We start from the raw sequence: 22,155 nt of genomic DNA on the forward strand, positions 1-22,155 counted from the left end.
TGATTGATGAATGGAAAAAGAGATTTGCTTTTACAAATAAACGGTAGGTTTGCTGAGAAATGAAATTAGACATTGAGAGATGAAAGAAATATTGGGGAATAAAAACCCCTAAATTCTGTAAGAATTAAAAATTAAAAGGGAGGGTTGTACATTAGAGGGGAATCTTTGGGATCAGGTGTTCTGGGAAGTCTGAACCTCTCAAGTACCTCAGAAATGGGGAAAGAGAGAAGGGAAATGCAGCTGGGAAATTGGGATAAAAAGGAGGCTGTGTCCTTCAAAAATCTGAGAGATCCCAGGGGAATGCCCCATGGCCTCTGCCTTGATTGGAATAAAGTTCCAGGACTCCTCTGTCTCCTTTTTGGACACAAACCTCTGGTGCTTGTGGATTAATTTTCCTAACATGGTTGTGCTGCAAGTCACTTCAATTTCTCATCTGTGGAGCCAGAGATGGAGGTGGCATGAGCTGGGATCAACCTGTCATGCTCAGTAAGCTGGGCTGGGATGAGATAATGCCACTGGTGAAAATCTCAGGAAGATCCTGGTGCTGGACAGCCAAGAGTGTTATTAAATGGAAAGTTATTATATGCAGGTGCTGCTCCCCATTTCCATGGTTGTTTGGGCTCTGTAATAGTGATGCAAACACAGTTTTTATAACATGCAGGGACTGTCCTGCCCAACCCACTCTGGCAGGCGCTAGAGGAGGCAATGGATTTCCTGCTGCCATCATTCCCTCTGTTCCACCCCCAAATTTCCATTTAGGAGATCGAGTGTAATTTACCTCTGAAAACATTCAGGTCCAAACTTGCCTGAGTCCTCAGTGAGTGGCAGAGATTTTGCGTGGTTTGGCTTGGGGAGAAGGAAGGAGTTGGTGCTCATAGAGAGCGAGAGGGCGCAGAGGGGTCGTGGTGGCCCATGTCAGCTGCCTGTGAGAGGGCACAGGGATGTATCAGAGCACTGACACCCAGGGTCAGCAAAACACCTGCTCACAGATGTACAATTACTGCTTTGAAATGGGATTTTGCTGGAAGAAATCCAGGTTAAAAATTATTCTCTGCTGAGCTGACAATCTAAAATATCTGAAGGTGCATGGCTGGGACTGGGAAGTGGGAGGGTGGGCAGACACCTTTCACCATTACCTGATTTTCTCCATATTTTGCCCAGAGGGATTAATTGATGCTTAAAGGGAAAGGGAACTGCTGTTTTATGAGTGAAATCTGTTGTCTCATTCATTATTCATCGGGAGGTGATTGGCAGCTTGCAGGCGGTGGGTCACGGGCACTAAAGGGTGAGCTGCTGACTGACAAGGTTAATTGCTGCCTGCCGTTAATGCTGATAACGATTTATGTTGACAATTCCTGGTGTTCCCGGCGCAGCCGGGGGTTTGGCGTGCGGGGTCAGCCCCTCCTGGCCCTGCTGTCCCCTGCTGTCCCCGCAGCTGGGAGCTCCCATTCCCCCCGCACGAGGGAAGGGATTTCATTCCCTCAGAGGGTCTCTCATGCTAAGTGATGCAGAAGCAGCTTTGCAAAGGCAGCCGTTGCTTTTACCTTTTTCCCTTCTTCTTTTTTTTTTTGCTGTGTTCTTAGCATATTGATCAGGGTTCAGAGCATAAAAGTGAGGCTGGGCTTGGCTCTGCTGATCCCCCTCAGCACCAGCCTCAAAGCTTTGCTTTTCTGGGGGCTCAAGCGAATAGAGATGTGAAAGATTTTTGAGGGTGACCCTTAAAAACGCTTTAAAAATGAGAAGGAGTTGTCTTCATTTCTCAGTGTGCAAAGTGGGCTGTGCCACTGAAGCCCAGAGCCACCCCTGGGGCTGTGCCTCTACTTTTGGGGTTTGTTTTATCTCTGTAGAAAGGGCACAGCTCCAGCTGCACTCACCGCTCCCATCCCAGGAACCACAGAGTTTTCCTCCCTGCCTGGATATAACAAAGCAGAGCCATAAAGATTTAGAGTAATAAACACTGGCCTTTAGGGTGCTCTCAGCTTTTATGGGGCTAATAAGATTTTTGACTTACATGGGAGGGAAGAGGCAAACAGAGCCTTTATGAACCTGGAGGCCTTGTTGGGGCTCCTGCACCTCTCTGTGATGAAAAGCTGAGGCAGCCTGCAGGCAAACCACGGCAGAGAGAGCTCCTGTGGATGGCTCTTAATGGAATATCCAGGTTTAATTACCTGTCTGATATCATGCTGTGAGAGCAGGGAGAACTGCCCTGTCTGAGCCTCATTGTCTCTTCCCTCCCTCTCACCAAAATTGGGACCTTCCCTTCTTCTCCTGAGACCATCACTACTGCCCCACATGTGCCACAACCCCCTTGGTGAGCAGCAGCATTTCCCAGGTGTTTGGGTCCAGTTGGGAACTGGTTTTATCATCACTGGCTTTATGGCTGATAAAGTTGGGATGTTGTTAAGCAGTGGGAGTCTGGGACAGAATCTGAGCCAGAAGGAAGGGAGATGTTGAGTATAAACAGGCAGAAACTTCATTATTTTCTAGAAATTATTTATTTAAAATTTAAAACCATATTACTTCATACAGCAAACTGTGCACTTTGATATATCACAGTGTCTTAAAAAGGAAAATAATCAGAATTTTTTCTTTTTTTTTTTATTTTTTGGAAATTGTATTTACATCAGTCTAGAATGATCAGCAAGTAACACAGTTACTATGAAACCAAAATTGTTACAAAATGTTTACAAAAAACTATATTCATAGAAATTCTGCATGTCCACAAAGGAAAATCCCCTGAATGTCACGGAGACTATTTTTTCCTTTTTCCCACTCTTTTCTGTTTATTTATTTATTTATTTTTTTTTTAAATTTTTAAATTTTCTTTTTTTTTGAGAAACATGTCAAAGTAAGGTACAGAGCAGAGGGCTCGTGATGCCAATGCCTGGGGGTGCCCCTGCCCTGCCAGCCCCGAGCACTCTGGGTGCTGGGGTGAGCACTGGGTGAAGCCACCAGGACCCACAATGTCCCTTTGCTGTCACCTTCCTGGAGAGCCTCTGTGCTGGCACCCAGCCCAGTCCCAGGCGGAGCAGTGGGTGCCCAGAGCTGGCTCCCCTTTGCATATTCCATCTCTCTGTGGGTCTGTCCCCTGCACACCACACCTGACACGTGCTGTTGGTCGACTCCAAACAGAAATTCCACCCCGGGGAAGCTGCTGGCTGTCCCTGCTCTGTCTCACGGGAGAGTTAGAGGGAAAAAGCAAGTGGTAAGGGGATGGTGAGCCGAGGTGACAACAGTTTAGATACAGTTTCATAACCCAAACCTGCTTTTTCTGTACTTCTGCTCAGTTTTCCAAGTGAAGGAAGGAACAGCGTTGGAAGTCAGACGATTTCAGACTGAGCTGTCGCCAGTCCCAGCCAGGTCACGGACGTGCTCAGGCAAGGCTTTGAGGCTTTGTCATCGGCTCTGTCCCTTCCCAAGCCCCCAGGGCCGTGGCTGTGAGGCACGGGGCTGGCTGCTCCTCCTCTGGCATGAGCACACATGGCTTTGGAGCACACGGGGAGGCTCCGGGAGCTCTCCTGGCCGAGCTGCCCCCGGTCCCGCAGGAAGGCTGGGGCTGACATCCTGCACGTCCCCTCAGGTCACAGTGAGCGGGGCCAGGGCCAAAGGTCTGCACCAGCTGGGGTCCCTCTGCATTTTTTGGGTGCTGCAGAACATTCCCTTGTTGGATGTCAAGCGTTCCGAGCGATCAACACAAAGCCATGGGGTAGATGCAGGAATTTGGCTGCAGTTCGTGGCTGGTTTAGGGGTGTAGGGGTGGAAGGAAAAGGGTTTGTACACCAGTCATTCCAGATGCTCACCTGTTACATTTGTGAGTAAAATCAAATCAGGCTGGTGTCAATAAATAAATGGGGTTTGTGGTATTAGCAATATTTATTTATTTTTTAAAAAAAATCTGCCAAGAAGCAAAATGAATGCTGATTTCTGTGGTATTTTACTCTCTGGACATTTAAAGCCAGTTTCAGGCTTTGTTTGCATCTCTGCTTTTTTTTTTTTTAGAGCTTAGAAATCCTCAAGGAAAACATAAAATCTACTACTCTGACAAGCCTAAGGATTTGCAAAGGAATACAGAAAGCATGTCATTAGCTTTGGGAAGCTGCCCCACACTTCAGCTTGTCCTCTGCTCAAGGTATTTGTGCAGCAAACTAGTAAGAATCTGCTATGCCCATTGCATTGGCAACTTTCATCCCTAATTTTTCATGGTTTTTGTGAAAAGGTGAAAATGAATGTAAATTCTTTGCATATCTTTACTTGAGTCAAAATATGACACATCACCTGGCTTTGCTTGGGGTCACTCTATTGTTTCTTTACATCATGGAAAAAGCAAAATAAGGACAAACTGTGTTCCATGGTAGGGCGGGGGAGCAGCTCTTCCCCCTTGAGTTAATCTGCTAATTCTGCTCAGCTGGAGACAGCCTTCCCAACTGAGCATGGAGAGGAAGAGGTGGGGAAAAATCCAAAATCAGTCAGGTTTGTTCCTTTGGGCGAGGATAAACTTTCCAGAATGGCTGTGCAGCTCAGGAGGGCTGTGGTGGCCTCAGCACCCTCTGACCCATGGCCCAGGGCTTGGGCACTGCTCCATCCCTGCCCTCCACACGGGTGGGGTCCTGCAGGGTCTCTGTCCCTCTTTCCCCTGCAGGGGAAGGCTGTTGCTGTTTTCTCCACCACCAGTGGTTAAACCAGAGCTTTTAAGCACCTTTGCATCACATGTGTGACATCCTGGGTTATGGTGGGCAGAGGAATTTCCATTTGTTTAATTTTGTGGATGAATCCCACTGGCTGCCAGGCTCCCTGGCAGGGATGGAGCTAAGGGAAGTAACTCAAGGGTTACCTTAGGTCAGCAGAGGGGTCTTTGGTAATTCTGCCTAAATTCATCTGCAGGACCAACCTTCTGGGTTAAGCAACCTGAAAATAAGAAGACAATTCATGGAAGATTTCCTAAAATCATTTTAGTGTGTGTTTGCTTAAATCCCATGGAGAGGCTGCCTGAGGGGTGGCAGCTCCTGGTCAGAGCAGGAGGGATCCCAGGCTTGGCTCTGCCTCTCCCAGGTCAGCTCTGGCTGAGATTCATCTTTCAGGTCCTTGATGCCATGGAGAGCACTTAGTCCTAAACCAGGCCCACAGTCCCTCCCAGTGTGGAGCTGCAGTTCAGCACTGCTGAATTTCATGGAAATCGGTACTTTTGGCTCTTGGAAGCAGCTCTGCTCCTGCTGCTGCTGCTGGAGCCTGTTGACATGGTCGCTTCCCATGCTTCTCTGCAGGAGAGACTGAGCTTTGCAGGAAGAGCAGAGACAGAGCTGAGGACCTGGAGATCACAGTGTCACCCTGGGCTGGAGCTTGGCTTGGGGAGCGTGGGTGCTGTCACTCGGAGGTGCAGGAGGTCCTGTGCATGCCACGCCGTGCCCTCCCTGGCCCAGAGCTTGGGTACACTTCAGGCTCACCTTCCCCTTCCCAGTCAGCTGCCCTGGATCTGCTGAGGAACTTGTGTCACCTTGTGCCACCGCGCTGCCACGTGGCTGTCCCGCTCCGGGGGGCTGCGGCCAGCACAGCCGCGAGCTGAGGGCCACCGCCAGCTGCTCTGGGGCAAGCACAGCCTCCCCCATCCTGGGGCTTCCCGGGGGCCTCTCCCATTCCAAAAATGTGCTGTGTGTGTCGGTGTGGATCAGGTGCTCACACCTGACCGAGTGTTCCTGTTTATTGCCGTGCTGATGGAGCCACGCTCGCGGCTCCTCCTCACCCGCTCGGGGTTGGCTCAATTCTGCTTCACCTCCGCCTGTTTGCAGTGTGTAAACATCAGACTCCTGGGTGGTGGTTGGACTCCATGAGGCCTGGAGGATCGAAGCATTAAAAAAAAAAAAAAAGGAATGAAAAGTAACAAAACAAACGCAAAAAGCCCCAAGACCCACGTTACTGTCCGTGCTTGGAAGTTCTGGCTCCTCTGCGGTGATGGATGCAGCTGGCTTGCAAAGGCCTTGTTCTCGAAATGAACAAACCAGGCTTTTTTTTTTTTTTTTTCTTTTTTTTTTTTTTTTCTCTTGTTTTTTAATCCATTCTTCCCTAGTTCAGGGTGCATCCAGCCGTGTCTGCCGCCATTCCTTCCCTCCCACCCCCCCCAAGTGCCATTCCCTAGGGGAACACAGGTGACAGTCCGGTGTTGCAGGTCATGCTGTCCTTGCCGGGCAGCCGGCGGTCGTTGAAGGTGTGCATGTTGATCACGGCGTCCGTCTTCACCATCACGGGGGGCTGGGGCTTGTGCTTGACCCGGCGCTGGCAGGTGAGAGACAGCCGGATCTCGTCGGCCATGGCGCTGCAGAAGGAGCGCTGGGGACAGTGGGGGTGATGCCTTAGCATTGCAGCTTTTATAATTTGGGGTTTTTTTTTGTAATCCTGCCACTCGTTAGCGTGGAACTGTAAAGCTCATCAGCCACTGTTCTCCCATTTTATTGGGGACAGTGAGGGTGATGCCTTAGCATTTTAGCTCTTACATTTTTCAGATATTTGTCATCCTGCAATTTGTTAGTGTGGAACTGTAAAGCGCCTCTCAGCCACTCTTCTCCCATTTTATTTGGGACAGTGGGAGTGATGCCTTAGCATTTCATCTCTTATATATTTTTTTTTGTAATCCTGAAAATTTTTAGTGTGTAACTGTAAAGGTCCATAGCCCATCAGCCACTGTTCTCCCATTTTATTGGGGACAGTTGGGGTGATGCCTTGGCATTTCAGCTTTTATAATTTTCAGATATTTGTAATCCTGCACTTTGTTAGTGTAGAACTGTACAGCACCTGTCAGCCACTCTTCTCCCATTTTATTTGGGACAGTGGAGGTGATGCCTTAGCATTTTAGCTCTTATAATTTTCAGCAATTTGTTCATGTGTAACTATAAAGCTCCATAGCCTGTCAGCCACTGTTCTCCCATTTTACTGAGGATAGTGGGGGTGATGCCTTAGCATTTTAGCTGTTATAATTTCCAGGTATTTGTAAGCCTGCAGTTTGTTAGTGTGGAACTGTAAAGCTCCATAGCCTGTCAGCCACTGTTCTCCCATTTTATTGGGGACAGTAGGGATGATGCTGAGACATAAACTTTAAGGAATTTAGAGATTTTAGAGGAGCTCCTTCTACTGGGCAGCTTTCCTTTCTCTGTCTAGTCCATCATGAGGGCAGCTTGCTTTGATTTCTGGTCATGCACACAAGTGCACGTTCCACTTACTGCACTGGGACAGCCAGGGCAGGAGAAGGACATAAAAGCAGTTCTGCTGTTTCCTGGACACTGGTCAGCAATGATGGGCTGTGTCTGTGAGTGTGGCTGAGCTGTGGGACAGTGTGAGGCTTCCTGGTGAGCCCTGACTTGCTCCTCTTTGAATGGGACTGGGGAGAAGGCATGGGAGGTGATTTCAAAAGGGTGTAACAGCTGAGAAAGGCCCCTCCTAGGGACTTCTGCCTATATTTTAATGATTTATTTGTCAGCTTGCTCTAAACCACCCTACCAATGTGTCCTGCTCTGGCTGCAGCAGCAGCAGACTCTGATCAGAGCAGACGTGACTTTCCCCTGAGTGGAGGCTGTCATAGGGACAGCCCAGTGAGCCTCTGGGGATGGCATTTTAGGGTGCCAGGCTGGATCCCTCTGCCCTCTCCCTGCCTGTCTCTGGGGTCAGCATGCAAAGCTGGGCTAAGGGGACACAGAGAACCAGGGGGAATCAGTCAGTACCTGCTCGCGCTCCGCCGTTTTGCGCAGCTTGTAGATGAACTCCACCATGGCCACGAAGACAGACAGCACCAGGCCTGCTGCCAGGACAATGAAGATCCCCCCGATGTTCTGAACACCCAGAGCACTGGCCTCCTTGTTCTCATCCTCAGGGCAGCCATTCCCCCGCCACCACTTCTCCTTCATGACGTGGAGCTTGTCCTCCTCCTGGAGCTGCAGGATGGCGATGGTGATCTTGTCCCTGTACGGTGACCCTGGGGGTGGGGAGACCGTTATACACAGAGGGAAAGGGGGACACAAATCCCACCCAGCAGGGAAGGTGTCTGTGTTAAGCAGTGCAGTTCAGACCTCTCTTCAACGGGCAGACAGTGGTATTTGGAAATTTGCTACTGGGAGTGGATTATCTTAATCACCGATTGGAATATTTACCAATATAGCTGGATGGAATGTGCCTGAGCTTGTCTGGCCCTTGCTGCTTGATCAAATAGTGGCACTGTGATGTTTCACCCCACAGACACTTTTGGCTGCCTGGGTGTGTGGTGTTTCACCCCACAGACACTTTTGGCTGCCTGGGTGTGTGGTGTTTCACCCACAGACACTTTTGCCTGCCTGGGTGTGTGGTGTTTCACCCCACAGACACTTTTGCCTGGCTGGGTGCTGCAGCTGGGCCCTGCAGACAAGTCCAGGCCTGCAGGAGCTCTGGTGGTGCTGGGATGGAGCTTCCCCCCATAACAGGGGCTGCTCCTGGGGTTTCCCTCTGGCAGAGAAGCTTTAAGGGGATGGTGAAGGAAAGGAGTCGGTTCTGATGGAGGCTTTGGATCCAGAGCTTTATTCTGGCCCTCAGGCCTCTGAATGCAGCACCAGCTCCAACAGAACTCCCTGAGCCCATGGCTGCTGCTCCTTTAACCCCGGGGAGAGGGGCAGGGAAGGGGCAGGGAGGCACCAAGCAGGGACAGGAGGGGAGGGACAAAGGGACAAAGGACACCTGGATGGCCCAGGGCCCCCCAGGGGTAGAGGGCATCCTTTGGATCTGCCAATCACTCGAGGCCCTTCTGGAATGCCAGGAGTGCCAGACAGTGCTGGGAGAGGAAAGGAGAGGGGACTGACACACCTGGGAGGGAATTATCAGGGGAGGGACAGGATTTCTGAGGTAAACGCTGAAATCACAACTCAACAATCACCTGTGTTGTGTCTGTGGTGACCAGCTCCCCTCGGGGGCACTGCAGAATTGTCACTTACCCATGGGTGTCCCAATGCCATAGCCTTTGGTGTCGATGAGCCCCCCGATCTGGGTGAGGTTGCAGTTCCTCTGGGTGATGTACTCGATGGTGGTGGACTCCATCAGCAGAGCATAATCAGCTGTCAGGGTTCGCTGGATCCCCTCCTCATTGTTCTTGACCAGTGCCGTGGGTTTGCTGCTCATGAACGCCCACATTTTTTCAAAAGTGGAGATTTTGGATTTCTGGAAAAACAATACCCCCCCCAACCCCAAAATAAGAATGAATTCTCCATTTGCTGAGAGCTGGTAACTTTTCAGTTAATAATAATAATAATAATAATAATAATAATAATAATGATAATAGTTGAGAGCAGATCACACAATGGAGCAACCATGAATTTGACTTTGCCTTAAATGCCTTCACTGCCCAGCATTGTTTAGATTTATGCTGCCTTAAAGAGACACAAGGGTTGCAGCAAACACCCCACTGTGCATGTGCTTCAGGTCCTGAGGTGGAACTGAACCTGCCCAAAGCCCTGCAGCCCCCTCCACTCCCAGTCCATTGGCAGATCTGCTTAAATGTGTTCACTTCCCAACCAGCATTTGTTTACCCTGTAATGTTTCTGCATGCAGAAAGAACAGAGAGTTTTGGAGGACGTGGTTTTCTCTACACACACTCTGATATTTTTGTCTTTCCTCAAGCATGGCAAGGAAACGAGTCTCCTCTGAGATATGTGCAACTGCCAAACAGATTTAACGTACCCACGTAAACAGAAGCACAGAGATATTCAAGAAGATTGTCTTACGGCTAAAAATAAACATGGATATTCTTTCACTATCAGCAGACATTCTGTTGCAAAGGATGGAATATGTTTTCTAGCTTGCTATTCATGTGAATGTTTTTTTTTCCTTACAGAAAATGTGTTGAGAGAGAAGAAATGTGGTTATTTTATGTCTTGCCATAACATTTGAAAAGTACCATTTATCTACGAGCACCTTCTGAGTTGTCCCTGTCAGTCATCACGAAAGGCACAGAATCTCAGAATCCCAGAATGGTTTGAGCTGGGAAAGACCTTAAAGCTCATCCTGTTCCCCCCCTGCCATGAGCAGGGACACCTTCCTCTAGACCAGACTGGCTGGCCAGAACTGGCTTTAGCTCAGGAGGATTTCCCAGACAGGCAGAGCAGTGTCCTCTTGCCCCTTTGCTGGTCCCAGTGTGCTCCTGTGGGTCAGTGCTTCTCCCTCAGACCAGCCCTGGGACAACACTTGGATATTCACACTTGTGTTCCCACTGCTGCCAGCTCCTTTGTGCCCTGTTCTTCTTTCCTGCCCCATTCCTTGTTTTTCCTGGATCTGTTTTTGCCTTCTTATTTCATAAGAGGCAGCTTAGGCAGCCAAACTGTTCCTCCCCTGTGCTGCTTGGTGAGCCTGGAGCTGGCTGATAAGTCAGGGGGCAGATAAGTGCCTGTGCTGTGTCTGGAATCAGGGTGGCCTCTCAGCAGCTGCTGCACGAGGAGTGGCTGCTGCAGAGCTGTGATTTCAGCCTCATTTATCTCTCCACAGGTCTCTGTCCTTCCATGAGAAAGCAGGAGATGGAGCCCAAGCCCAGCCCAACTGCTGCTGCCACAGCTCCCCATCATTTTGTCAGTATCACCCAAAATGTGCCAGCACAGGTTCTTCTGATAAAACCACAATAAATAATGGTGAGGTGGCTGAAAGTCCCTTGTAATGCTTCGTTTTCCAAATGCTTTGCCCATCCACCTCCTTTATTCCAGCATGTTTAGCCAAAGTTAAACAAAAGCTCATCACCCCGAAGCTGGGTAGTGCAGTGCTGTTCAAACAAAGGCTGTTCCTCTGCCTCTAACCCTGTGGGCCCCTTCTCCTGACTGAAATACCCAGGGATTCATTTCTTCTCCATTAAAGCTTGTGCTCGTTATAATCCACTTGATGAATGCTCAGCAGTGGATGTGCTGGAGCAAACTTCATTCAAGAGGCAGGATAATCTCCCTCGCTTGAAAATCTGGACCAGTGCCTGTAAGGTAGATTTGTGGCATCTATCAAACCTCAAAGAGCAGCAAGAAATGTAGCCTCCAAAAGGATTATTAAATATCTGTACATTACAATGGGTAATTGAAATGAATCGTGTGCTCAGCTGGCTGATAAGGACTTGTTTAACATTTATATAGTTCACATCAGAGGCCTCTGGGTTCCTTGGCTCTCCCTCTCTCTTCTTCTCTTTCTGCATTTAATGCTCCTTGAGTGTTGACACAGAGCTTTTAACATCAGTGTTCTCCCAGTTTAGAGCACAGAGCAAAATAAACTGGCAAAAAATCAATAGGCTGCATTTAGTGAAGCAAATGGGACTTGCATGAGGCACTGGACCTCTTCAGGCAACTGAAATTACACGAGACAGGGCTCCCTGGAAGAGAAAAACCACTTTTCTCTTCTTCTCTTAAATCACTACTCCTGACCAGCTTGAAAGGACTTAATTGTGTTTGGGATGCCAGGAAGAGCCCAGATTTGTCACTTCTGGCTGTGCTGCCCTGAGCCCAGCTCGGAATGCCAGGGGTGGAGCATTCCTGCAGCTGGGGCACACCTGGGAAGGGCTGGCAGGGAGGGTGGAGCTGCTGTCACTGCTGTCACTGCTGTCACTGCTGTCACTGCTGTCACTGCTGTCACTGCTCACTTGTGCCTAAAGAGAGCTGGGACAGAGATCTGGGCTCAGGGCTGAGACCTGTGCCCGTGTTCACAGGGGTTCGTGGATGAGGGAAGAGACGAGGATCTGACTCCATGTTTCAGAAGGCTTGACTTATTATTTTATGATATATATTACATTAAAACTATACTAAAAGAATAGAAGAAAGGATTTCATCAGAAGGCTGGCTAAGAATAGAAAGGAATGATAACAAAAGCTTCTGTCTCGAACAGAGAGTCTGAGCCAGCTGGGCTGTGATTGGCCATTAATTAGAAACATCCACATGAGACCAATCCCAGATGCACCTGTTGCATTCCACAGCAGCAGATAATAAATGTTTACATTTTGTTCCTGAGGCCTCTCAGCTCCTCAGGAGGAACAATCCTAAGGAAAGGATTTTCCATAAAAGTTGTCTGCGACAGAGACCCAGCAGGGCAGAGGAGCTGGGGGTCCCTCCAGGAGGCCATTGGTGCTGCCAGGCCAGCTCACACCCAGCCCTGCTCAGGGCAGCTTCAGGCTCTAAAACCTGATGAGAAAACTGCTTTTCCAAGGGAAAATTGCCCAGCTGTAATTCCCAGCACAGCCCTCACAGGGTGATGGTTTTCTCCAAACCCAGAAGCAGCTGTGGGAGTGATGTTGGTCATCAATCCCCAATCACAGGAGCAGTGAGGGCAGGAGTGGCCCTGCTCCAGCTCACACATAATTAAGCCACAGAACATGTTTTGAAGCTGAAGGAAAAGTTCATTTCTCCCCTTCCTCCTCTCAAATACTTGGGCCACAGTGCAAAGGTATTGCTTATTGATGGGAATTCAGATGTTGTCAGCCAGGACTGCAGCACAGAAATAAGCAAAACCATCTTAATAGTAATTTAGCAATAAGAAATGCCTTAAATTGTGTTTATTTTGCTGATGGTTTTTCCTGTGTTCTTTATTTGTGCGTACATTTTATTTTGCTGGACCCCTGATTTTACCATAGTTAAACTTTAAAAACTGGGGTTAGTTCCTGGTCTGATCTGGTATTTGCTGTGCTGTGGCTGGGTGCTAATTTCTTCTCAAGAGATTCACCATTTACTTTTAGGGGCTTCATAAAAGAAGCATATTTTGGTTGGCTGTGGGTAAAGTGACCCTCCTGTGCCCCCATATCCTCTGGAATGTCCCCAGGTCCCCCTCAGTGACAACTTTGCTGCCAAAGGGAGATGAGGAGGAGCTGCTTGGGTGCTCTGAAGCATTAAGACAAATGATCTGACACTGGCAGAGAAGTTCCTGTGTCAGGAGCCCCGAGATGTTGGGAATGATGGAGATATTGCTGATTATCAAGGGCTGCTGCTGCAGCCGTGGCTTGTCACAGCCATCTTTTATGGAAAATCCTTTCCTTAAGATTTTTCCTCCTGAGAAGCTGAGAGGCCTCAGGAACAAAATGGAACCAATGGTTATCTGCTGCTGTGGAATGCAACAGGTGCACCTGGGATTGGTCTCATGTGGATGTTTCTAATTAATGGCCAATCACAGCCCAACTGTCTTGGACACAGAGCCCGAGCCACAAACCTTTGTTATCATCCCTTCTTATTCTATTCTTAGCCAGCCTTCTGATGAAATCCTTTCTTCTATTCTTTTAGTATAGTTTTAATGTAATATCTATCATAAAACAATAAATCAAGCCTTCTGAAACATCCTCATCTCTTCCCTCCTCCAAGAACCCCTGTGAACGCCGTCACAGTGGCTCACACAGCAGGCTCGAGTCTCACTCCTGCTCACACGAGTGGAGCTTCTCCTTGATTTATTCAGGATAAATAACACCAGAATCTGCTCTGTTGTGCTCTGCATCTTAATCAGCCCGTGTTAGTGCTAAATGAGATGTGTGTGTGAAAGCAGAGTGCCAGCCCCTGCGAAGGCAGCGACGCCGACGACGCCTCCGAGTTCATTCTTCAGAGTCACAGCTCAGGAGCCACCTTTAATAAGCAGTTCTGCAGGGCCAGCCACCCAAATCAATTAATGGAATCGTTTAGAGGAGCCCCTACGAGGCATCTTGCCAAGACATATACGCTTTTTTATCAGCCAAATTGGCAAGAAAGGAACTTGCAGGCTTAAGATTTTCAATTCCAGCCCGTATGAAAAAAATAAATTGATTTCCACCAACTGAAGATACTTAGTCTTGAGGATTTAACATTTCTGTATGAGTATCTGTGTACACACACTCACAGCCAGACTCCAAACTGCACATGAGATCTGGCCTTCCATTCAGAGAGGCAGCATCCTCTGCAGGGTGGGAAGGATTTATGAGTTATAATGAACTCTAGATGCTGTTCCTAAATTAATTGATCCATGTTTATTCCTGTAACTCAATCTGCATTGCCAGGGAGTAAAGAGCTTCTCAAAAGTTCTTTCCATGAAGTCAGAATGTGCCAACAAAGCTCTCTCTTCTTCCCTCTCTTGGTTTGCTTGGCTGCACGGGGCCAAATTTTGTGGGAGCAGAATCCCTCGGTGTGGGGCTGTTCCAGAGGGGTCCTGGTTCCACTGGGACCCTCTGCAGTGTCCCTGGTGACTCACAGGTCAGTGCTTTGGGATCCATCTCATGGAACAGCATGCAAGGTGTCTGCCTTCCTCTTCTTCTTCCTCTTCCTCTTCCTCCCATTGTCCATTCTCCCCAGGATCAGGGTGCTGCTCTCCTCCTGCACTCCTGGGGGGATCCAGCATGGGCAGGATGGGCTCTGGCAGGGGGGCTGCAGGGCCCAGGGGTGCTCAGGGCTGGTGTGTGCAGCTTGCAGCTGATTTCACAGGGAGAAAGGAAGGAGCTGGTGGGACAGGAATGAATTTGGGGAACAGCCACACAAAGAGCCAGGCAGCAATTTGGGCCAAGTATAGCTAAATATACTAAAATATATGGGTAAAAAATGCACTAAATATACTAAAATCCTGTCTGCCCCAAATCCCCCTGTACAGGAAGGACAAGTGAGCAGAGCTCCCCACGTGGGAGCTCCCACTGCTCCAGTAATGGAACTGCTTGTCAGAAAGGACATTCCTGAGAATTCATCTCCATACAACAGTGATAATAAAAAGGGAAAGGAAAATACTCTGCATCAATAAACCATGCCAAGGCAGTTAGAAGCCTGAAGTATGATTCTGATGGATAATGATATGAAGCAATAAATATGCTGTGTCCTGATGATTGTTAAAAGAGACAGTTTCCTTTTATTCCCATATAAAACTCGTATTGGAAGGCACAGTTAAAGCACACAGTTACAGCCTGCCTTTCCCAGCTGGCTCTTCCAGGGTTATTTGGCTCTGGAAAACATCACCACACATCTGCCTGTGCCATGGGCAGAGCAGCTCCATGGCAGGAGGCAAACTGGGCATTCCCAGAATCACTAAAGATCAAACCAGCCCCTCTGTGGCTCTTCATCAAGCTCTGCTGCTGCCTGTCAGAGTCAGGACACACATCCAGGGAGGACAGGGGCTTCTCAGCCAGATCAGAGCCAGGAGACATGGGAACAATGCTCCCTCTGTCATTAAAATCCAGCATATTGCCTTCCTTTAATGAGTCTTGCCAATTAAACTGCTGAGTCCTCGTCAAGCTGCCATCGCCCTGTGCCTGCTCAGATCTTGCAGCACCAGGCACAAACTGCTTGGTAAAGCCTGAACTGTGCTAGTCACATGGATTTCCTTCTGCATGAGGGTGGTGGAGGGGAAAGGAGCCAGAGGTGAGGGGGAGCCAGCTCCCATTGCTGAGCCAAAGCCTGGGATCTTCCTTTGGGCCTCTTTCCTTGCCAAGGTGATAATTCCTTAATCATCCTTCATTTTTATCCTTTTATTCTCTCTCTTTTCAAACTGGGTTTTTACAGGCCAGCAGTGGTTTTAAAGGTCATTTTACATCTCTCAGTTTCTTTCTATTTTTGAGGCTGTGGTGGAATCTGACTGACTTCTGAATTTAATTATGCTTTAAATAGACGAAATTAATGCAATTGGATTGTGATGCACTGGTAGTGTTACCTTGCCCTGGATCTCAGAGGTTAATAAAACTGGATTACATTGATAGGAATACCTGAAGGACAAGAAAGATATTTCAGCTGTAAAAAATACAGGTCAGGGAGGGCACATCTGTCCAGCTGTGGGTTTCATTTGGGCTCTCCTCTGTCCCTGAAGGCTGGCTGGGTCAGCCTGGGGGCTCCATGGGGCAGGGAAGGAGCTGGATGGGTCAGATGTGGAAATTGGGATGATGCTTTAAGGAATGTAAGATGTTTCTGCAGGGCTTTAATACAAGCTGCACTTTGGCACATGCTACATTTTAGGGTGTCCGAGCCAATAATGGGTAGAGCCTGCAAAAGTGTAAAATCAATTTAATTTTGTACCTGTGACTTCAGTTAACAACAGCGAGGGGGATTTAGCCTTGGTGGGACTCAGGTGAGCGACAGTCTCAGTCTGGGCAAGATGTGAGACTGCAAGAAGCTGCAAGAAGGAGCAGCAGGGGCGGCTTGGGAGGATTTTCTGTCTTTGGATCTTTGTCCTGGCTCCCGTTGGCATCTCTGCCTGGAAGGCAGAAAGCCTCTGCCCGGTCTCACCTTGAAGAAGGTCATGGTAGCTCCATCCTTCACTGCTCCATACTCTATTTTTGTCTGCTTTGCCAAGTCATCTGCCGAGTCGATGGGGGACTCCATCCTCTCCACGGTCAGGAAGGCTGCGAGGTTGGCCGTGTAGGACGAGATGATAATGAGGGTGAAGAACCACCATATGCCACCAATGATCCGTGTAGACAGGGCTTTGGGCATCAGCTCCGAGCCTGGGGGGGACAGGGGAAGGAGGCCAGAGGAAATAGAGGGAAAAAACCAATTCTTTGTATCCATACGTACATTTTATATACATATTTATACATATATGTGATCAGGTTTCACTGTCAGAACTGTTACAGCCATGCAATTAAAGCCAACTGGTTTTGAGGCAAATTATCCAGACATTTTGCATGCAAGGACATAAGCAGACAGGGCTTTGGGCATCAGCTCTGAGCCTGGGACAGAGGAAGGAGGGCAGAGGAAATAGATGGAAAAACCCATCTAATGTATCTATGTGTACATTTTATATTTCTATTTCTATTTCTATTTGATCAGGTTTCACTGTCAAAACTGTTATAGCCACACAATTAAAGCCAACTGGTTTAGAGGCAGATTATCCAGCATGGAGGACATCAGTAGACAGGGCTTTGGGCATCAGCTCTGAGCCTAGGACAGGGGAACGAGGGCAGAGGAAATAGAGGGAAAACCCCCAGTTTTTATATCCATATGTACATTTTATGTACATAAATATATATATATATATATGAGATCAGATTTCACTGTCAAAACAGTCACAGCCACGCAATTAAAGCCAACTGGTTTTAAGGCAAATTATCCAGATATCTTGAATGCGAGGACATCAGTGAGGGTTTTGTAGCATTTGCAGAAAAACCCTCTTCCTTGATTACTGACCTTGGGTACAGTGCCCAATTTACAGGAAACATCCAAACTGAAGTAATTAACTGGGCTGCTTTTATGAGATTTAAATAGCAAGCTATTTATGAACTTTTATGAGTGTTTTGTTCTGCCATTTAAAAAGGGCTTTGCTTTTATACAGATTATTTTCAAAAGACTCACTCTGGGGAGTGTGTTCAAATACACAAGGTTTTAAAAAAAATCAAACACCAAGAGAAAGGCACTATCAGGGTCCAGGGCTTTGAATGCCAGTCAGAAATGGGGAAGCAGGAGATGTTACAGCATAAAAGGTGTAGTGGGTCTGGAATGACTTTTATTGAGCAGACATGAAGGGCTAAATGGGTTGTGCTATTTTTGTAATCACCCAAAACACCTTTTAAAGCCAGGCAAGAGCTTTGGGTTTGAAACAGCTGTGCTCAGAGGATTTATCAGCCTGGAAAGTGCAACAAAGATTGGGCTTTGCAAAGCAATTTTAGGCAGTGTGGCATCAAAGCAGAGCATGGGGTGTTGTTTTCCTCCCTTCAGAGTGCAGCAAGGAGACACCAGGAAGAGGAGGAGTCCTGGATATTGAGGGTGCTTTGGTTCTCCTCAAGATCCTTCTTCTTCCCTCTTCCATCTCCGGCCCTTTGATGCATTGGATGCTGTGACATCAGCCTGGCTTTGAAATATTTTTCTTCTCAGATGCAGAATTGAGTTAAAAAGAATATAGCTCTTTTCATTTATCAGCATCTGATAAGAGGGATGATTCATGCTGCTAAACCGCCTTGCTGGGAACTGTCACTGTCCACGAGGGCAGCTGAGATCCAGGAGGAATCTCTATTACAGGCAGCAGTGGAGCTCAGAGCAGCTCTGTGCCTGCCACTGAGCCAAGGGTGTGCTTCTTTTGCTCTCTGGATGTAACCACTGATACATGGTAAATTAAAGTGTGACAAATGTTTGACATTTTCCACTTATTTCTATTCCTGGATTTTCTGCAATTAGATCGCAGCTGAATTTCGTTCCTTATTCAGAACTGCTCCCTGCTGCCTTCTGAACAGATTTATTCTGTTCGTTGCATCTCTCTATTCCATTCACACACACAGGGGTGTAATCCCATCCCTGTCCCATTTCTGGGGTCCCTGTGACCCTGGTGGCTCTGGCAGCTCTCCTGAGGGGCTGCTGGGCACAGGCTCCGGGGCAGCTCCTCCAGGTTGGGGGAGCTTCAGGGCATCTCACACTGCTCAGAGTGACCAGGGAAGGGGAAAAATGGGGATGGAGCAGAGGGCAAGGCACCCTCTCTGCTGGAAAAGTTGATTTAGAGCAGAGAGAGAGCCAGGTCTGAGATCCTGAAACGGAACAACACTTCCACAGCTGTGTTCCCCCACACAATGATATCATCAATACACTGTAGGTGTTCTGGAGCCTCACCCTTTTCTAGTGGCACACGTTGGGCGCCAAATTTTGTCCTGGTTTAGGGCAAATTTGGGAGAGAATCTCCAAAGGGGGGGCCCCTCCAGAAAGCAAACCCACATGGCCCCTCCCCTCAACCAGTTTGGGAAGAAATGGTTGGAATTAACAGAAATAGGAATTTGCAGAGCCCGTGGGATGTGGGGGAATGAAGCAGCTGAGGGAGATGAAGGCAGTGCTCCTCCTCGGAGCTGCAGGGGCCAGGAGGTGCTGTGAGGTTGCATCCAAACCAAATTTTGAATTTAAAAAGCCCTAAGAGCAGGGGGGTGGCCCTTACCTTGCTGCATCAGCGCTCCCATCCCAAACCAGAAGCTGTTCAGGAGGGTGAAGTTGTTCTCCACGATGTCTGAGCCCGGGTTACAGGGGTGGGCATCATACCACTCATATGGGCTGAACCTGCAGCACACAGGGAAACAGAGCTCCTGATGAGGCCTTGGGGGGCTCCTAGGACAGAGACTAGCCAGGATTAAGAGAATAAAGTGGGGATTTATTAAAAGCCTTCAATAGATACACCCTGGCCAGCCAAAGCCTTCCGAGGCTACACCCAAAATGGTCACGAGTTTTTCATACAGTTATGAGTTTGGTCCATTTGCATATCAGGGGTTAATCCTTAATTACAGCTTCAGGTAATGAAGTCAATTACCCCCAGTTTGCTCCCCACATTTCACTTTTGTTTATACTTTTCAGGGCCTGAGGCTGTAGGGTGTCCTTGGGTCTCAGGCCTAAAGTGATTGTTTTGTCTGACCAAAGTGTGAAGATAGTTAACCAACACTTCTATATGGAGCTATGCACTAAGGCAGCACAGGATTTGAAAAATATAAAGGCTACAATCTTGAGGCATCACTTAGTTGGGATGTGGCAGGACAAGACCCTAAAAGAACTGGAAAAAAAAGAGTCTCAGTGCCTCTGGTGCTGCTGTGCAGGGGCTGCTGACCCTCTGGTGCTTTATGGAGAAAAAGGCAAATTCAGCCCAAGCCACCCAACAGCTGTAAATCTGTGTCCTGCATTCTGGAGAGCAGAGACCTGGGAAGCCAAGTCCTCCTGAGGTGTCTCAGATGGCTTCCCCAGAGCCTTTGGTCACTTTGGATCATCTTTTCACTACTGTGTCCTACAACAGCACCCAGAGCATGTGATGGTGGGATGGGATGGGGTCCAGACACATAACCTCTTGTATGTACCAGTTCAAAAATGTGGGAAAAAATGGCATTTTTGGTTGACTAAGGAGGAGCCTTGGTCATTCTGCAGTATTAGCAGGGACAAATTTGGTATTTTAGGAGATTCCCCCACCAATGCACATGGGAATCAGGGTGGGATTTAGGTCACTGAGAAGCAGAACCTTCCATCATCCTGACAAGCAGGAGTTTGGCCCAGTCAGGGCACTGGCAGAACACTGGGATGTGGTGGCAGTTTGCTGTGGACAAACTTAATCCCTGTGGGGATGAATTTCCATGGATAGCCCTGCAGTTCTTGAGCAAGACTGAGGGAATTTCCAAGGAACATCTCTGCAAATTCTGCCCAAGATTGGCAGGCAAGCACTGCTGGGAATGAGCTCATTTAGCCAGGATCTGGGGAGGATGCTAAACAGGAGAGATGTTAATATTTTTAGAGCTGTTTATTTACATTTTCTGAGAGTCCCAAATTTTGCAGAGATTAAATTAAAAACATAATTGGTATAATTGCTTTTGAACCAGGCATTAATTATCATCTCTGCTTCCTTCTGGAATCCCTGGAGATTCACAACAGCCCCTTCTCAAAGCCCAGCCCACAGCCTCTATCAGGAGATGCTTCCCTCTGTAATTCCCCACCAGATGTGCCACCACCCAAGGAGAGGGTTTGTGGCTCCATTCCAGGGTGGCCTGGCTCAGACAGCTGGATTTGTTTGGAGAAGGGCCCCAGATCCCTGCCAGGAACCTCCTGGCACTGAAACCTGCCCTGGGCACGTGGGAGTGCCGAGCTGTGGTCCTGGCAGTGCCAAGAATGGGAGGGGTCTGGGGGAAAACCATCCCTGAGGATGGACAGGGCACAGCCCACAGCTCCTGTGGCTTTAGAGAAGGTTACCCTGGAGGGGCACAGCTGTGCCACTTTTTGCTTCTGTCTCCCACCTTCAAGTTACAGTGCAATGAGCTCTCCTTTCCTCCCTGGTTTATCTCACCTTCCTGCAGCAGGGACTGTTCCCTGTGCTGGGTTTGGGATGTGGAAGCCCAGGTCCTGCTCAGGCTGCACCCTGGCATTGCTGCTTGTTCATCCAGGTTGGGCTCTCCTTGCTGCTCACCCTCCTCTGCTCTCTAAATCAGAGGAAATCAGCAAGGAAACAAGAACCAGGCTGAACTCAGACCTGGCTTTACATGCTGCTTATTCCTTGGAACTTGCTATAGATTCACACCAGAGATGGATAAAGGATGGTGTCTTGGTCCTTTCTGTCAGATAAAGCCAGAGTTCAGGAATTAGATTAAAACTTTCTTGGGCTGCCAATGAAAGACTATGAAAAAAAGAAAGGGAATGGGTGAGATCAATGAGCCTGGCAAGATGACACGCTGGAGAACTTCAAGGTCTGAGCAAAAACCTACTGGTGCAGCTCAAATGACAGAGAAATATTCAGAAATCTGCAAAGCAGCCACGGCCTCCAGAGCAGAGAAACCATTAGTGGAAGCAAGAGGTAACGAAGGAAGGAGGGAGAGGAGCTCATTGACCCCAGAGCTCAAATCAATTGGGGAATTCAGGATCCTCTGTGGCTGGCTTCCCTCATCCTCACATGCACTCTGGGCTCTGAGAAATATTTCATCAAAACCTAGCATCATTCTCCTGCCTCTTTCAGCTCTTTGGGCGGGAAGTTGAAGCATTTGGAAGAAATTTGAAAGATCTAACAGAAAATACTTTTGGGTCTAAATTGTGTCTCCAGAGAAATTTTCAATGGACTACTTCCATTGTATTTGCAGGGAATGTCCTGATGAAGGCAGGAATGATGCATCTAACTCCATGAAGAGCTAATTTTAGTTTTTGACTCCAGAAGGCTAATTTATTACTTTATAATACTATATTATATTAGAGAATACTGTACTAAACTATACTAAAGAATACAGAAAGGATACTTACTGAATGTTAAAAAGATAATAATGAAAACTCGTGACTCTCTCCAGAGTCCCAACACAGCTTGGCCCTGTTTGGCCAAAGAGAGAAAACAACTCACAGCAGAACCCAATGAAACAATCACCTGTGGGTAAACAATCCCCAAACACATTCCAAAGCAGCAAAACACAGGAGAAGCAAATGAGATCAGAATTGTTTTCCTTTTCTCCGAGGTTTCTCAGCTTCCCAGGAGAAAAAAGGTGAAAGGATTTTTTCAGAGAATGTGAACGCCACACCAGATCTTGCTGCAATTAGAATGAAGATTAAATCCACCCACCCATCCACCCTGCCACGCAGCCAAAGGGGTTTGGTGTAATTTGGAGGCTGTTTGAGCCCAAGGACTGGCACCAGAAGCTCCAGACACAGCAGCCCAGGGAGCTGTGAGGCCAGCCAGTGTTGGTGGCTCCCTGGGGGCCGGGAGCTCCATCAATAGTGAAGAAAGGCTGATTAAAATGACAGATGAACCAAATCCATCCTTTGCCTGCCTCTAAATAGTTCCTGAGTCTGT

At 48.1% G+C, this 22,155-nt stretch overlaps 1 protein-coding gene across 2 annotated transcripts in view; it reads right to left on the reverse strand.

Moving 5' to 3' along the window:
- Positions 1–2,476: 2,476 nt before the first annotated feature.
- Positions 2,477–22,155, reverse strand: part of GRIK3 (glutamate ionotropic receptor kainate type subunit 3) — a 131,847-nt gene continuing 112,168 nt past the window's right edge. Inside the window, exons 12-16 of one of the 2 annotated variants that reach the window (XM_071453468.1) lie at positions 18,799–18,917; positions 16,173–16,390; positions 8,943–9,165; positions 7,707–7,957; positions 2,477–5,828 (exon numbers count right to left, since the gene is read on the reverse strand). In XM_071453468.1, coding sequence (XP_071309569.1) covers positions 5,313–5,828; positions 7,707–7,957; positions 8,943–9,165; positions 16,173–16,390; positions 18,799–18,917 — 1,327 coding nt within the window. In that variant the 3' untranslated portion in view covers positions 2,477–5,312. Of the gene's footprint in view, positions 5,829–6,057; positions 6,322–7,706; positions 7,958–8,942; positions 9,166–16,172; positions 16,391–18,798; positions 18,918–22,155 lie in introns of those variants that run through there. The other variant, XM_071453469.1, reaches the window with a different exon arrangement.

This window comes from Agelaius tricolor, unplaced genomic scaffold (assembly GCF_023055355.1).
Source record: "Agelaius tricolor isolate 1412-34295 unplaced genomic scaffold, bAgeTri1.0.p SCAF_36, whole genome shotgun sequence".
Taxonomy (NCBI): domain Eukaryota; kingdom Metazoa; phylum Chordata; class Aves; order Passeriformes; family Icteridae; genus Agelaius; species Agelaius tricolor.